Raw genomic sequence first — 16858 nt, 5'->3', positions numbered from 1 at the left:
AATGTGATGAGGATGGGGAGTGGGAGATGGGCTTTCCTCAGCCTTTGCAGAAAGTAGAGATGCTGCTGGGCTTTCTTTGCTATGGAGCTGGTGTTGAGGGAACAGGTGAGATTCTCTACCAGGTGAACACCAAGAAATTTGCTGCTCTTTACGATCTCTACCGAGGAGCCGTCGATGTTCAGTGGGGAGTGGTCGTTCCGTGCCCCCCTGAAGTCAACAACCATCTCTTTTGTTTTGTTCACATTAAGAGACAGGTTGTTGGCTCTGCACCAGTCCGTTACCACTGCACCTCCTCTCTGTAAGCTGACTCGTCAACGAGACCCACCATGGTCATGTCATCGGCGAACTTGATGATATGGTTCGATCTGTGTTTTGCAGCACAGTCGTGGATCAGCAGACTGAATAGCAGTGGACTGAGCACGCAGCCCTAGGGAGCCCCTGTGCTCAGTGTGATGGTGTTAGAGATGCTGCTCCCGATCTGGACTGACTGAGGGCTTCCAGTCAGGAAGTCTAGTATCCAGTTGCAGAGGGAGGTGTTCAGGCCCAGTAGGCTCAGCTTTCCAATCAGCTTCTGAGGGATGATTGTTTTGAATGCTGAACTGAAGTCTATGAACAGCATTCGAACGTATGTGTCTTTTTTGTCCAGGTGGGTTAGGGCCAGGTGGAGGGTGGTGGCAATGGCGTCATCTGTTGAGCGGTTGGGACGGTACGCAAACTGCAGGGGGTCCAGTGAGGGGGGCAGCAGGGTCTTGATATGCCTCATGATGAGCCTCTCGAAACACTTCATGATGATGGATGTGAGTGCAACGGGACGGTAGTCACTTAGGCAGTATACTGAAGACTTCTTCGGCATGGGGACGATGGTGGCGGCCTTGAAGCACATTGGAACGGTGGCCCTGCTCAGGGAGATGTTGAAGATGTCAGTGAGAACATCTGCTAGCTGGTCTGCACATCCTCTGAGCACTCTACCAGGGTCCAGTAGCCTTCCGTGGGTTGACCCTGCACAGGGTTCTTCTCACGTCAGCCATGGTCATTTGTAGGAGGGGTGGATTTCCTTGCCGCCATGTCATTTTCTCCCTCAAACCGGGCGTAGAAGTTATTCAGCGCATCTGGGAGAGAGGCATCACCTGCACAGTCAGGTGATGTCCTGGATGCCCTTCCACATGCGCCTCGTGTCGCCACTGTCCTGGAAGTGGCTGTGGATTAGCTGAGCGTGTGCATGCTTTGCCCCTCTGATGGCCTGGGACAGTTTGGCCCTTGCTGTTGTTAGAGCTGCCTTGTCGCCTGCTCTGAAGGCGGAGTTGTGGGTCCTCAGCAGCGCACGCACCTCCACGGTCATCCATGGCTTCTGGTTGGCACGTATAGTGATGGTCTTGGACAGAGTAACATCATCAATGCATTTGCTGATGTAGCTGGTCACTGATGCCGTGTACTCCTCTAAGTTGGTAGAGTCGCCATTGGTTGCAGCCTCCCTGAACATGTGCCAGTCAGTGTGCTCAAAGCAGTCTTGAAGAGCAGAGATGGCTCCTGCTGGCCAGGTTTTCTCCTACTTCTGAACTGGTCTGGAGCGCCTGACCAGCGGTCTGTATGCTGGGATTAGCACAACAGAGATGTGGTCTGAGTATCCGAGGTGGGGGCAGGGCTCTGCCCGGTACACGTCAAGGATGTTTGTGTAAACAAGGTTCAACATGTTCTCCCCCCTCGTTGCAAAGTCCACATACTGATGGAATTTGGGGAGCACTGACTTGAGGTTCGCGTAGTTAAAATCACCGGCAACAATAAACATACCATCAGGGTGTGCGTTCTGCAGTTCGCTAATAGCCCTGTACAGCTCACGGAGCGCCTCCTTAGCATTAGCACTGGGGGGAATATAGACCAAATATAAGGACAGAAGTGAATTCCCGTGGCAAATAAAATGGTCTGCATCTAACAGCCACAAACTTGCTTGTATTGTGCTGTAGGTTTTCTATGTTTCTATGCTTATTTGGGATGTGAGCCACTTAACTGGGGCAGGAAACTGTTGCCAAACAGTTTCAAACTAACGTCAGTTGCGTGCATGTGTGGCAAGTGTGACTACACTGCTTAGAGCAAACACTTTTTAAGTAGCGTCATTTGTATCAAGTCAGTCCATTATCTACATTTGTTGTCGCCACTGATTTTGTTCATTTGCAGTCAATCAAAAGAACTCAGCAGTGTGTACTAGATTAATTCCTCCATTGATAAATATTAAGAACTAATGCACAGTTTTGTAGTACTATAGTGGTATTGATAGGGTTCTAATTTGTTCTGTATTTCATTTATCTACATAGATTGTTACTCAGTTAAAGAGTAGTTTAAAAACACAAAATGCTGGCAGAACTCAGCAGGCCTCCTATGGGAGGAGGTAGTGAAGACGTTTCGAGCTGAAACCCTTCACCAGGAGTGAAGTAACATGGGATGGTCGAGGGGGGATAAGAAGTGGGGGGAGGGATGAAGTAGAGAGCTGGGAAGTGATAGGCTGGAGGGAAGTGGGCTATGGGGAAGGTGGAGAATTATGGGAAATAAAAGAGAAAGAAAGGTAGGGCTGGGAGAGATTATAGTGAGGGGGGAAAAAGAGAGAGAAAGAGAACCAGACTAAAATTATAGATAAGGATGGGGTAAGAGGTATCAACGGAGGTCTGTGAGTTGAATGTTCATGCAGGCAGGTAGGAGGCTACCTAGGCGGGAGATAAGGTATTGCTCCATCAACCCACGTGTGGCCTCATCTTGATGGTAGAGGAGGCCATGGACAGACATGTCAGTGTGGGAGTGGTCTGTGGAGTTGAAGTGTGTGGCCACAGGGAGATCCCGCCACTGCTGGAGGACTGAGCGCCGGTGTTCGGCGAAACGGTCTCCCAGTCTGTGGTGGGTCTCCCCAATGTATAAATGGCCACATTGGGAGCACCAGATACCGTTGACTGGCAGGTGAAGTGGTGCCTCACCTGAAAAGACTGTCTGGGGCCTAGGATGGTGGTGAGGGAAGAAGTGTGGGGGCAGGTGTAGCACTTCCGTTTGCAGGGATAAGTGCCTGGAGGGAGGTTGGGTGGGGGGGATGAATGGACAAGGGAGTTGTATAGGGAGCGATCCCTGCAGAAAGCCGAGAGTGGGGGGGAGGGGAAGATGTGTCTGGTGGTGGGATCCCGTAGGAGGTGGCGGAAGTTACGAAGGATTATACGTTGGATCTGTAGGCTGGTAGGGTGATAGGTGAGGACCAGGGGGGATGGGGTGAGGGCAGAGGTGCGTGAAATACGGGAGATGCGATGGAATGCAGAGTTGACAATGGATGAAGGGAAGCCCCTTTCTTTAAAAAAGGAAGACATCTCCTTTGTCCTAGAATGAAAGGCCTCATCCTGAGAGCAGATGCGGCGGAGGCAGAGGAATTGAGAGAAAGGTATAGCATTTTTGCAGGAGACAGGGTGGGAGTAGTTTATCTTTTTAATTGTATGCATCAAACTTCAGCTAATTGGGGCAGGTACTTAATTGAACCAACATTTACTGATCCCAAAATGTCCCAATTAACGGGTCCTCAGTATTTCCTTGCCTTTATGATATTGTCTCCTATCACTCCACCATTCTTCCACTATTCACACTTTCACCTGTGTTGAATCTTTGCAGAAATTTATAAATTGCCTTCTGGTAGTCTAAATATGCTTTGTTATCAGAGCTTGAACAAAGAAAGTTCACTTTTGGAACATAGAACATTACAGCCACAGTAAAGGTCCTTCGGCCAACAATGTGGTACTGACCATTTAACTTGTGCTAAGATCAATCTAACCCTTCTATCCCACAAAACTCTCCATTTTTCTGTCATCCATGTGCCTACCTAAGGGGTTCTTAAATGTCCCTAATATGTTGGCCTCTGTGCCAAGTGCACCACCCCAGTACACTTTCCATGCACCCACCACTGTGTGAGTGTGTGTGTAACAACGACGTCTAAAACATGACGTAGCCATTGAAATCTTGGCAGCTTATGTTCCCCTCATTCATGTCTCTGTTGCTGAAGGAAATACTATTTTCTCTGAATTCACGTTAAGCTGGTCTGTTGTTCTCCCTTTTATTACATCATTTTTATGTTATTAACAGTGTGAAAGAGATTGGGGAGTTTTCTTCGTAAGTTTAATTTTTGTGTGACCTGTGATACTGCTTTTTCTAAGGTTTTCCTTCCCGTTTCCTAAAATTCCTGTGTAGTATAGCAGAGGTGAATAAAGTCAGGCTCTGGTGCATAACATACTTTAGTGAGACAACTTGAATATCACAGGCTCTAATTTGGTATTTTTTATTTAGCGATGCAGCATGGTTACAGGCCCTTCCAGCCCAACAAGCCTGCGTTGCCTAATTACACCCATGTGACTGATTAATGTTTTTTGGAATGTGGACAGAAACCAGAGAAAACCCACATGGTCACAGGGAGAAGGTACAAACTTCTTTCAGACAGTGACTGAATTGAGCTGGTTGTAAAGCATTGGCTGAACACTATTGTGCCGTGCTGTACAGCGCACAGTGATACTGCACTGCTGAAAAATAGAATGCTTTTCCTTATGGCTACTTTAATCTGTTTTAGGCTGCTTGACATTGAATGACATTTACTCCATGTATCATGTAGATGTTCAAGCAAATGCTGTCTGAGAAACAAGCCAAGTGGGAAAGCTATCAGAAGGAGGGCTCTGAGCGAATGACTGAGCTGGCCGAGGTGTTCTCTGGAGTGAAGCCTCTTACCAGAGTGGAGAAAAATGGTATGTGATTTATCCTCCACCACTAAGTATAAAGCCAGTAGTTCATGTGTGCAGAGGTACAATCAAAAACTTCACTTGCATCTGCAATCAAAATCGTTTATTGTTATTCTTCAATGCAAATATAAAGGAGAACAAAATGAATGTTATTCCAAATCCAATGCAGCATAATAAAACATACAATAAGCTTAAAGAAGAAAATAAAAAGACAACAAACAGAAATGTAAAATCAATTGTATAAAACACAACGTGCAAGTCACTGTTATATACATAGACTGACTGTGTGTACATAAAGTGACCTGATGTGATGTAATGGTGTTTGGGTGGGATAATGGGTGGAAGCGTTGTTTGCATCATATAAGGATGTAGAGGACAAAAGCATAGAAACAGGCCCTTCAGCCCATCTGCTCTGCCTAGTCCAATCGATCTACACCAGGACCATATAAAGACCGTTCATAATAATGTTAGGGTCTTTTAAGAGACTCCTGAATGGCTACATGGAGCTTAGAAAAATAGAGTGCCGTGGGTAAGCCTAGGTACTTCTAAGGTAAGGACATGTTCGGCACAGCTTTGTGGGCTGAAGGGCCTATATTGTGCTGTATGTTTTTTATGTTTCCATAGTAAAATATCAATCGTAAATTATACACTTGTATAAGTTGTACAAATTTTACAAAAAAAAACCAATTAGAACAACAAAAACCAAAATCCAGTTTAGTTCAAAGTGGTGCTTTACTGAGGTGGTGATTAGGTTTGTGCAGGTTTGTTCAAACACCAAATGATTGAAGGGAAGCAGCTGGTCCTGAACCAGGTTATGTGGAACTTTAGGCATCTGTACCTGCTGCCCAATGGTAGCTGCAAAAAAAGATGGCATGGCCAGGAAGGTGATAGTTTTCCATAATAGATGTTGTCTTTTAGAGATGGTGACTTCTGAAGACACTGCTGATCATGGGGAGGGATGTGCCAGTGAGGTGTCGGACAGAATTCCCTATTCTCTGTAGTTACTACTGATCATGAGGTGGGATGTGCCAGTGAGGTGCTGGGAAGAGTTCCCTACTCTCTGTAGATACTGCTGATCATGGGGAGGGATGTGCCAGTCCTGAAAGTTGCCTCACAGGTAGATAGGGTAGTTAAGAAAGCTTATAGAGTGTTAGCTTTCATAAGTTGAGGGATAGAGTTTAAGAGTCGCGGGGTAATGATACAGCTCTATAAAACCGTGGTTAGGCTACACTTGGAGTATTGCGTCCAGTTCTGGTCACCTCACTATAAGGAAGGATGTGGAAGCATTGGAAAGGGTACAGAGGAGATTTACTAGGATGCTGCCTGGTTTAGAGAGTATCAGAGATTAAGGGAGCTAGGGCTTTACTCTCTGGAGAGGAGGAGGATGAAAGGAGACATGATAGAGGTATACAAGATATTAAGAGGAATAGATAGAGTGGACAGCCAACGCCTCTTCTCCAGGGCACCACTGCTCAGTACAAGAGGACATGACTTTAAGGTAAGGTGTGGAAAGTTCAAGGGGAATATTAGAGGAATGTTTTTTACTCAGAGAGTGGTTGGTGCGTGGAATGCACTGCCTGAGTCAGTGGTGGAGGCAGATACACTAGTGAAATTTAAGAGATTACTAGACAAAGCATATGGAGGAATTTAAGGTGGGGGTTTATATGGGAGGCAGGGTTTAAGGGTCGGTACAACATTCTGGGCCGAAGAGCCTGTACAGTGATGTATTGTTCTATGTTCAAAGTTTTGGGCTGAAACCCTTCGGCAGTATTTTGCATCAGTCTTCACTGTGTAAGACAATAGTAATATGGTGGAAGTTCCAGGTGTCAGGGGTTGTGAAGTGTGTGAAGTTACCATAACTGGAGCAAAGGTTCGTGCGAATCTGAAAGGTGTAAAAACAGGTAAGTCAGGTGGTCCAGATGGTGTACACCCTAAGTTTCTGAAAAAGGTGACTGAAGAGATGGTGGAGACATTACTAATGATTATTCAAGAATCAATAGATTCTGGAATGGTTGTAGAAGACTGAAAAATTGTAAGTGTCTTTCCAGTCTTGAAGTAGGAAGAGAGGTAGAAGAAAGGAAACTATAAGCTAATTCATCTGACCTCAGTGGTTGGGAGGATGTTGGAGTTGATTATTAAGGATGAGGTCTCAGAGTACTCAGAGGCACATAATAAAACAGACCATAGTCAACATGGTTTCCTCAAGGGAAAATCTTGTCTGACAAATCTGTTGGAATTCATTGAAGAAGTAACAGGCAGGTTAGATAAAGGAGAATCAGTTATTGTTGTATACTGTATTTGGATCTTCATAAAGCCTTTAACAGTGTGCCACACATGAGGCTGCTTAACAAGCTATGAGGCAATGGTATTACAGGAAAGATTCTAGCCTGTATAATGCAATGATTGGTTGACAAGAGCCAAAGAATGGGAATAGAGGGAACCTTTCCTTATTGGCTGTTGGTGACCAGTGGTGTTCCTTAGGGATCTGTGTTGGAACTGATTCTTTTTACATTATAGGTCAGTAATTTGGATGATGGAATTGATGGCTTTGTTGCAAAGTTTGCAGACAATATGAAGATGGGTGGAGGAGCAGGTAGTTTTGAGGAAGTAGGGAGACTATAGAAGGGCTTAGACTAGGAGAATGGGCAAAGAAATGGCAGATGGAATATAGTGTCGGGAAGTGTATGGTCATGCACTTTGGTAGAAGAAATGAAAGGGTTGACTATTTTCTAAATGGAGAGAAAATACAAATATCTGAGACTTAAAGGAGACCTTGTAGCGGATGCTGTAAAGGTTAATTTGCAGGTGGAGTCTGAGGTGAGGAAGGCAAATGTGATGTTATCATTCATTTTAAGAGGACTAGAGCATAAAAGCAAGGATGTAACGTTGAGACTTTATAAAGCACTGGTGAGGACTAACCTGGAGTATTGTGAACAGGTTTGGGCCCCTTTTCTACAAAAGTGTGTGCTGAAACTGGAGATGGTTCAAAGGAGGTTCACAAAAATGATTCCAGGATATAACAGCTTGTCATGTGAAGAACATTTGATGGCTCTGGGCTTGTATTCACTAGAATTCAGAAGAATGAGCGGTGACCATATTGAAACCTATTGAATGGTGAAAGATAGAGTGATAGAGTGATAGAGTGGTTGTGGAGAGGATGTTTCCTATGATGGGATAGTCTAAGACCAGAGGATACAACCTCAATAGAGAGGTGGCCTTTTAGAACGGAGATGAGGAGGAATTCCTTTAGCCAGAGAGTGGTGAATCTGTGGAAACCATGCCACAGGCAGTGTGGTGGCCAAGTTTTTATTTATATTAAATATACACGAAGGCCTCCGCAGCTGCCTGTGGCAGAGGTTGATAGATTCTTGATTGTTCAGGGCATGAAGGGATACAGGGAGAAGGCAGGAGGTTGGGGCTGAGAAGAAAATTGCATTATCCATGATCAAATGGTGGAGCAGACTCAATGGGCCAAATGGCCTAATTCTGCCCTTACATTTTATGGTCTAAAACAAAGCTCTAATTGGAGCTTTGCTTTTTTTTTGGAAGAGCTCTGGGGACAGGACATCTGTATCACATTATCCAATGCCTAGTTACTGTTGAAGCTTTTGTAACGGCAGAAAAACACTAGCAGAAGGCTGAGGTTTGTCCATTTGAAACTTGCATTTTGCAGAGATTGAAGTGGGTTAATGACTGTTCCTTTTGATGTCAGAAAATCTGCAGGCTTGGTTTCAAGAGATCTCCAAGCAGATTGCTTCTTTGAACTATGAAGATTCAACTGCAGCAGGGAGGAAGACTGTGCAGCTAATCCAAGCTTTGGAGGAGGTGAGACAATTATGGTGACATAGTGATAGAGAACTCCAGAATGGGCTCTCTCCAGGTGTTCTGGTGTACATGCGCAATCCAAAGATGTATCGGGTAGGTTAATTGGTCATTGTAAATGCCCCTGGGGTTAATCGGCATTGTCAGGGGTTACAGAGTAGTGCAGCTTAACAAGCCTATTTCATGCTCTATCTCTGAATAAAATTAGTAGAATAAATAAACACAGAATCAAGCCCTTCAGCCCATCTTGTACATGCCAAACTGTTACACTGCCTTGTCCCATTAACCCTCATCTGGACATGCCATTCTTGGAGTGGAATCAGGTTTAATTTTACTGACGTATGTCATAGATGTTTGTTGCTTTGTGACAGTGGTATAATACATTAAAAAACACTATAAACTGCAATGAGAAATTACAATATTAATTTATATAAATTAATTAGTACTGCAAAAAGAAAGCAATAATAGCCTTGCTATCCATGTTCTTACCTAAATTTCTCTTAAAGATTTGGTGAAGGATTGTGTTAGAAAACATTTGCAGAGGTCTGAGTTGTAATTTGAGCTTATAAGCGATCTCATTATTGAACTCTGCTGAGTGGGTGACAGGGCTCCACCAATGACTCCCTTTGCCACATTTCCCCTATTTTCAGATGGGGAAATATCCATTTAATGGCCACTTTACGTAGTGCCTCCTGTACCTAATAAAGTGGTCACTGAGTGTAGGTTTGCAGTCTTCTGCTGCTGTAGCCCACGCACTTCAAGGTCCAAAGTGGTTTATGTTCAGAAATACTGCTGTAATGCGTGGTTACTTGATTTGCTGTCTCTGTCCTGTCAGCTTGAACCAGTCTGACCTCTCTCAATAACAAAGTGTTTTTGCCCACAGAATTACTGCTCAGATGATGTTTTTTTTTTGTTTTTCACACCATTCTCTGTGAACTCTTGTGACTATTATGCATGAATATCCCAGAACATCAGTAGTTTCTGAGATACTCAAACCACCCTGTTCCTCAGTCAAAGTCACTTAGATCAATCACATTTCTTCCTCTTTGGTTTGAACAACAACTGAACCGCTTGACTATGTTTGCATGTTTTTATGCATTGAGTTGCTGCCACATGATTGGCTGATTAGATATTTGCATTAATAAGCAGGTGTACAGTTGTACCTAATAAAGTGGCCACCTAGTGTATGGAACAGCAAAAAAAAATCAATCATCTTGTGGACTGGAAAGATCTGAAATTTGATTATATTTTTTTAGCAGTTACTTGTTCCCATTAAAATTTGCAAAGGAAGTCATTGTTTGCATTTTCAGTGCAGGTTATGTCTCTTCGTTTACATCAACTTGACATTAGTTTTCCTTTAGATATATTTCTTGGTGTGATGGTGTGATTTTAGTTTTTTAAGGATGGGAAGGTGCAGAGGAGGTTTACCAGGATGCTGACTGGATTAAAGAGCATGTCTTACGGGTTGAGCGAGCTGGGCTTTTCTCTCTGAAGTGAAGGAGAATTAGAGGTGACTTGATAGAAGGGCACAAGATGATAAGAGATGCAAATTGAGTGCATAACCAGAGACTTTTCTCAAGGCAGAAATGGGTAATAATAAGAGGGCATAATTTTAAAGTGAGTGGAGGAAAGTGTGGAGGGGAGGGGTGAATTTCAGAGTTAAGTGTTTTTTTTTTACAGAGGATGGTGGGTATGTAGAATGCATTGCCAAGGTAGTGGTCGAGGTAGATACATTTAAGACACCCTTAGGTAGGCACGTGGATGATAGAAAAATGAGGGCTATGTGGGACGGAAAGCATAGATTGAGCTTAGAGTAGGTTAAAATGTCAGTACAATATCATGGGTTGAAGGGACTGTTGTGTTTTGTGTTCTTAAACCCAGATACTAGTGTCTCAGTTCGCATTGTGAAGGAAGGCTTTAATCTCTGGATGATTTTTCAGAGTCTGGTTTATTATCACTGGCATGTGATGTGTAATTTGTTAGCAGCAGCAGTTCAATGCAATATTGTAGATAATATAGAAGGGAAAAAAATGAATAATAAACAAATAATAAATAAATCAATTACAGTATAGGCATACAGTACTGTATACAGTATATGTATAGAGAGAAAAATAGTGGGCTATGGGTAACCCTAGTAATTTCTAAGGTAGGGACATGTTCGGTGCAGTTTTGTGGGCTGAAGGGCCTGTATTGTTCTGTAGATTTTCTATGTTTCTATATTGAATAGATTAAAAACGTGTAAAAAAAAAAGCAATACTTTATATTAAAAAAGTGAGGAAGAGTCCAAGGATTAATTCAATGTCCATTTAGGGATCAGATGGCAGAGGGGAAGAAGCTGTTTCTGAATTGCTGAGTGTGTGCCTTCAGGCTTCTGTACCTCCTACCTGATGGTAACAGTGAGAAAAGGGCATTCCCTGGGTTCTGACTGTCCTTAATAATGGATGCTGCCTTTCTGAGACACCGCTCCCTGAAGATGTCCTGGGTACTTTGTAGACTAGCACCCAAGATGGAGCTGACTAGATTTACAACCTTCTGCTGCTTCTTTTGGTCCTGTGCAGTAGCCACCCCCCACCCCATACCAGACAGTGAGGCACCCTGTCAGAATTTTCTATACATCTATAGAAGTTTTTGAGTGCATTTGTTGACAGGAAGTGTAGCTGCTGTCTTGCCTTCTTTATAACTGCATTGATATTTTGGGACCAGGTTAAATCGATAGAGATCTTGACACCCAGGAACTTGAAACTACTCACTCTCTCCACTTCTGATCCCTCTTTGAGGATTGGTATGTGTTCCTTCACCTTACCCTTCCTGAAGTCTGCAGTCAGCTCTTTCGTCTTACTGACATTGTGCCAGGTTGTTGCTGCAGCACCATTCCACTAGTTGGCATATCTCACTCCTGCACACCCTCTCATCACCACCTAACAATGGTTGTGTCATCAGCAAATTTTTAGATGGTATCTGAGCTATGCCTAGCCACACAGTCATGTGTATATGGAGAGTAGAGCATTGGGCTAAGCACACAGTGTTGATCATCAGTGAGGTGGATATGTTATCACCAATCTGCATGGTTTGTGGTTTCCCATTGTCTTTGTGTTGGCTACCCCAAACTTCAGTGTGACCTGGGAACACGTGCACCTGCATTCCTTGCAACCGCTGTAAGGTTGGAGATGTGAGCAGACTACAACACTTGTCAGTAAAGTGTTGATGACAAGTGCCATTACAGTATGAAAAAGGTGCCAGTCTTGACCCAAGGGTTCAACTATTCCACTCAGCCCCACCTGTGTTCCTTGTTTAACTGTTCATTCCTCCAGTAGTTCATTTTAATATCTCCCGATTCCAGCACCTACTGTCTCTTGTGTCTTAATGGCATTAAACTGATACAGCTTATTTGACAGTAAAATTTAAAGATCCTTGACCTATGTGTGTACATTTATGTGCCATCTGTCTCTGGGCACAATCAATGATCGATTCTTGGAGAATCTCCTTGATACTAACATTAGATATTTTTCTACAAAAATCTAAAAAGCTATTAAAAAAAGTATGTGCGGTATGTTTATTAAAACAACATCCAAACCACCATTTTTGTTGGAAAGAATGTTATTCCAGTTACACTGGACAACAAAGATTTTGCTTCCTGAATACATTTGGGTGTATTCCTGAATAATTTTGCGCTTCTGATCTTGAAAATCACTATGAGCTTTCCCTGTCACATGCCATTTTTTAAAAGCAAATCTATATTTGCTAATTCAACTCATAATTCAAGTCAATTAAAATGTTGCCTACATTGTAAGCTGAAAATTTTTCCATTTTGTCCAGGTATGCCTCGGTGTGCTTAGGCAAGGTAGATGCTGCAAGACAGGACAGTTTTTAGAAAGGCTATAAAAGCATCGTGCGTGCGCTGGTCTTTGTATTATGTTTACATGTACTGAATATTGGTTTGTGATCATGTTGATATGCATGTTCTACACACACAGCATTTTGTGCTAATAAAGACTCAACAGCTCATGTTCTCAATATTATTCTTTATCATTTGTATCATTTGTCATCTTTTGCACGTTGTGTGTCTTCGTTATTTATTGTTTCTATTGTATGTCTTTATTTTCACGTGAATGCCTGCAAGAAAATGAATCTGATGGTAGTATATGTACATACTACGACAATAAATTTGCTTTGAAATTTGATGTTAGTGTGTTGTCCATTGTTATTTGTAAACATTTCTGGGAGTAACAATAAGAGCCTAGAGTTTTATATTGGATATATTGGGGTATGGGAAGTTGTTGGAGATATTGGCAGTGTGAAGGATTAACCAAGATAGATATATCTTGCCTCTATTTTGGTCATATTCAGAACCTGTAATTTCTTAAAATAGGTTCAAGAGTTCCACCAACTGGAAAGTAATTTGCAGATCTGTCAGTTTCTGGCGGATACTCGCAGATTTCTCCATCAGATGATTCGCACCATCAACATTAAGGAAGAGGTTCTCATCACCATGCAGATCATTGGGGACTTGTCATACGCCTGGCAGCTTATTGACAGGTAGGAATGTTCTGGGATCTGGATGTAGATCTTGAAATCTGGTATTTAATTACATTGGAACTTAGTTGTACAAAGCAAAGGTGGAATCTCCTATTAAATTTAGAAAATTAGATATTCTCTGTAGCAGAATAGAATCAAGTTAAAAATATAGCCAGTCAGGCAGTGTTTGCAATCTGCAAAGGTTTAAAGGCTATCTGAATTTCAGGAAAACATTTTTTCTGCTGTTTGGAATCCACTGAGCATACAACAAGAGAGCTTTGGATGGTTGTAATTAGGAGCTGAATGTCCAAGTTTACACAGTATGTCGGAGGAATAGGAAGGAGGCAGAGGGGATAGAGTGGCTCCACTCCAAAGGAATGGCACCAAATCAGTAGAAAGATGTGACATAGGATCGGAAGATATTGAATCCTTGTGGGTTGAATTAAGAAATTGCGAGGGTGAAAGGACATCAATGGCAGTTGTATATAAGTCTCCCAACAGTGGCTGGGAGGTGGACCACAGATTACAACAGGAAATAGAAAGCACGTGTCAAAAGGGCAATGTTATGATAGTCATGGGTGATTTTAACATGCAATTCAATTGGGAAAATCAGGTTGGTAATGGATCTCAAGAGAGTGTGTTTGTTGAATGCTTAAAAGTTGGCTTTTTAGAGCAGTTTGTCATTGAGCCTACTAGGGGATTGGCTATACTGGATTGGGTGTTATGTAATGAACTGGAGGAGATTAAGGAGCTTAAGGTAAAAGAACCCTTAGGAACCAGTGATCACAATATGATTGAGTTCAACTTGAAATTTGATAGGGAGAAGGTAAAGTCTGATGTAACAGTATATCAGTGGAGTAATGTAAATTACAGTGGTATGAGAGAGGAGTTGGCCATAGTAACTTTGAAGGAGCTGCTGGTGGGGATGTCAGCAGAGCAGCAATTGTGTGAGTTTCTGGGAAAAATAAGGAAGATGCAGGACATGTGTATTCCAAAAATGAAGAACTACTCAAATGGTAAAATAGTACAACTGTGGCTGACAAGGGAAGTCAAAGCTATTGTAAGAGCAAAAGAAAGGGCATACAACAAAGCAAAAATTAATGGGAAGACAGAGGAGTGGGAAGTTTTTAAAAACCTATGGAGAGCAACTAAAAAAATAATTAGAAAGGAAAATGAGTGGGCATAGGAATGCTAGAAAATGAGGCAGGAGAAATAATAATGGGGGTGATTAACTAATCAGTCTTCACCGTGGAAGAAAAAGTTAGCATTAAAGATGGTGGCAGCATTAGCAATGATCCTTCAAAAATCATTGGATTCTGGTATGGTGCTAGAGGACTGGAAAATTGCAAATGTCGCCTCACTCTTTAAGAAAGGAGGAAGGCAGCAGAAAGGAACTTAAAGACCAGTTAGCCTGACCTCAGCGGCTGGGAGGATGTTACAGTTATAGTCACCTTGTTAAGGACTTAGTGACACAGGACAAGATAGTACAAAGTCAGCATGGTTTCCTTCAGGGAAAATCCTGCCTGACAAACCTGTTGGAATTCCTTGAGGAGATTACAAGTAGGATAGATAAAGGGAATGTAGTGGATGTTGTATATTTGGACTTTCAAAAGGCCTTTGACAAGGTGCCACACATGAGGCTGCTTGCCAAGTTAAAGGCCCATAGTATTACAGGAAAGTTACTAACATGGTTAGAGCATTGGCTGACTGGTAAGAGGCAGTGAGTGGAAATTAAAGGATCCTTTTCTGGTTGGCTGCCAGTGACTAGTGGTGTTCCGCAGGGGTGTGTGCTGGGACCACTTCTTTTTATGCTATATATAAATGATTTAGATGATGGAATAGATGGATTTTTTGCCAAGTTTGCAGATGATATTATGATTGGTGGAGGGGCAGGTAGTGTTGAGGAAACAGGTAGGATGCAGAAGGACTTGGACAGATTAGAAGAATGGGAAAGGAAGTGGCAAGTGAAATACAATGTTGGAAAATAGATGGTCATGCACTTTGGTAGTAGAAATAAATGTGTGCACTATTTTCTAATCCAAAAATCTGGGATGCAAAGGGACTTGGGAGTCCTAGTGCAGAACGCCCTAAAGGTTAGCTTGCAGGTCAGGTTAGTGGTGAGGTATGCCCCTGGTGAGACCTCACCTTGAGTATTCTGAACAGTTTTGGGCCTCTCATCTTAGAAAAGATGTGCTGGCATTGGAGAATGTCCAGAGGAGATTCACAAAGACGATTGCAGGAATGAAGGGGTTATCTTACGAGGAACGTTTGATGGTTCTGAGTCTGTTCTCACTGGAGTTCAGAAGGATGGCAGGGGGGGGGATCTCATTGAAACCTTTCGAATGTTGAAAAGCCTAGACATAGTAGGTGTGGAAAGGATGTTTCCTGTGGTGGGAGAGTCTAGGACAAGAGGGCATAGTCTCAGGATAGAGGGGTGCCCTTTCAGAACAGAGATACGGAGAAATTTCTTTAGCCAAAAGTTTGTGGAATTCATGCCACATGCAGCTGTGGAGGCCAGGTTGTTGGGTGTATTTAAGGCAGAGATTGATAGGTTCTTGACTGGGCATGGCATCAAAGGTTACATGAATAAGGCTGGGAACTGGGGTTGAAGAGGAGGAAGCAAAAAGGATCGGCCACGATTGAATGGTGGTGTAGACTCGATGGACCAAATGGCCTAATTCTGCTCCTATGTCTTAGGGTCTTATGGTCTAAAACTAAAAAAGGTGTGAATCCAAGCTTTGGAAGTCCTCTTGATTTCCAATAACAATGTACCTGGTGTGTTTTACCACCTGTACCTAATATAGTGGCTACTGAGTGTATGTTCATTGTTTTCTGCTGCTGTAGCCCATCCGCTTCAGAGTTCGACATGTTTCGCATTCTTTTAGAGATGCTCTTTCTGCACACCACTGTTGTAACATGGGGTTATTTGTGTTACTGTTGCCTTCCTGTCAGCATGAACCTATCTGGCCATTTTTCTCTGACCTCTCTCATAAAGAAGGCATTTTTGCCTACAGAACTGGAGCTCACTGGATTTTGATTTTTGTTTTTCACACCATTCTCTGTAAACTATAGAGATTGCTGTTTGTTAAAATCCCAGGAGTAATGATCTTGCAAGAATCAATAGTTTTTGGAATGGTTCCGGAGGACTGGAGAATTGTAAATGTCACTGCACTATTTCAGAAGGGAGGGAAGAGGAAGAAAGAAAGCAAATTATAGACCACTTAGCCTGACTTCAGTGGTTGGGAAGATATTGGAGTCCATTATTACGGATGAGTTTTCAGGTACTTGGAAGCACATGATAAACTAGGCCAAAGTCAGTATAGTTTCCTTAAGGGGAAATCTTGAACAAATCTGTTGGAATTGTTTGAGGAAGTAACAGGTAGGATCAACAACGGAGATTTGGGTGATGTTGTCTACTTGGAGTTTCAAAAGGCCTTTGACAAGGTGCTGCACATGAGGCTGCTTAACAAGATAAGAGCCCATGGTATTACAGGAAAGATACTACCATGGATAGAAGATTGGTTGGCTGGCAGGCGGCAAAGAAAGGGAATAAAGGGGGCTTTTCTGGTTGGCTGCCAGTGACTAGTGGTGATTCGTTCACATAATCTGTGATGTATTTGGATGGCTTTGTGGCTAGGTTTTCAGATGATATGCAGATAGGTGAAGGGGCAGGTATTGTTGAGGAAGCAGGGAGTTTGCAGAAGTACTTTGACAGATTGGAGGAATGGGCAAAGAAGTGGCAGGTGGATTATAGTGTGATTTGTGATTTGGTAGTA

At 42.8% G+C, this 16858-nt stretch overlaps 1 protein-coding gene across 3 annotated transcripts in view; it reads left to right on the top strand.

The window, feature by feature from the left end:
- washc5 (WASH complex subunit 5) overlaps positions 1 to 16858 on the top strand; it is a 168921-nt gene that overhangs the window by 41797 nt on the left and 110266 nt on the right. For all 3 annotated transcript variants that reach the window (XM_059970802.1, XM_059970799.1, XM_059970791.1), the window contains 3 exons: positions 4622 to 4751; positions 8458 to 8570; positions 12937 to 13103. In XM_059970802.1, coding sequence (XP_059826785.1) covers positions 4622 to 4751; positions 8458 to 8570; positions 12937 to 13103 — 410 coding nt within the window. The remainder of the gene's footprint in view (positions 1 to 4621; positions 4752 to 8457; positions 8571 to 12936; positions 13104 to 16858) is intronic.

Source organism: Hypanus sabinus, chromosome 1, assembly GCF_030144855.1.
Source record: "Hypanus sabinus isolate sHypSab1 chromosome 1, sHypSab1.hap1, whole genome shotgun sequence".
In the NCBI taxonomy this organism is placed as follows: domain Eukaryota; kingdom Metazoa; phylum Chordata; class Chondrichthyes; order Myliobatiformes; family Dasyatidae; genus Hypanus; species Hypanus sabinus.
This window is presented reverse-complemented; position numbering and strand designations above follow the sequence as displayed.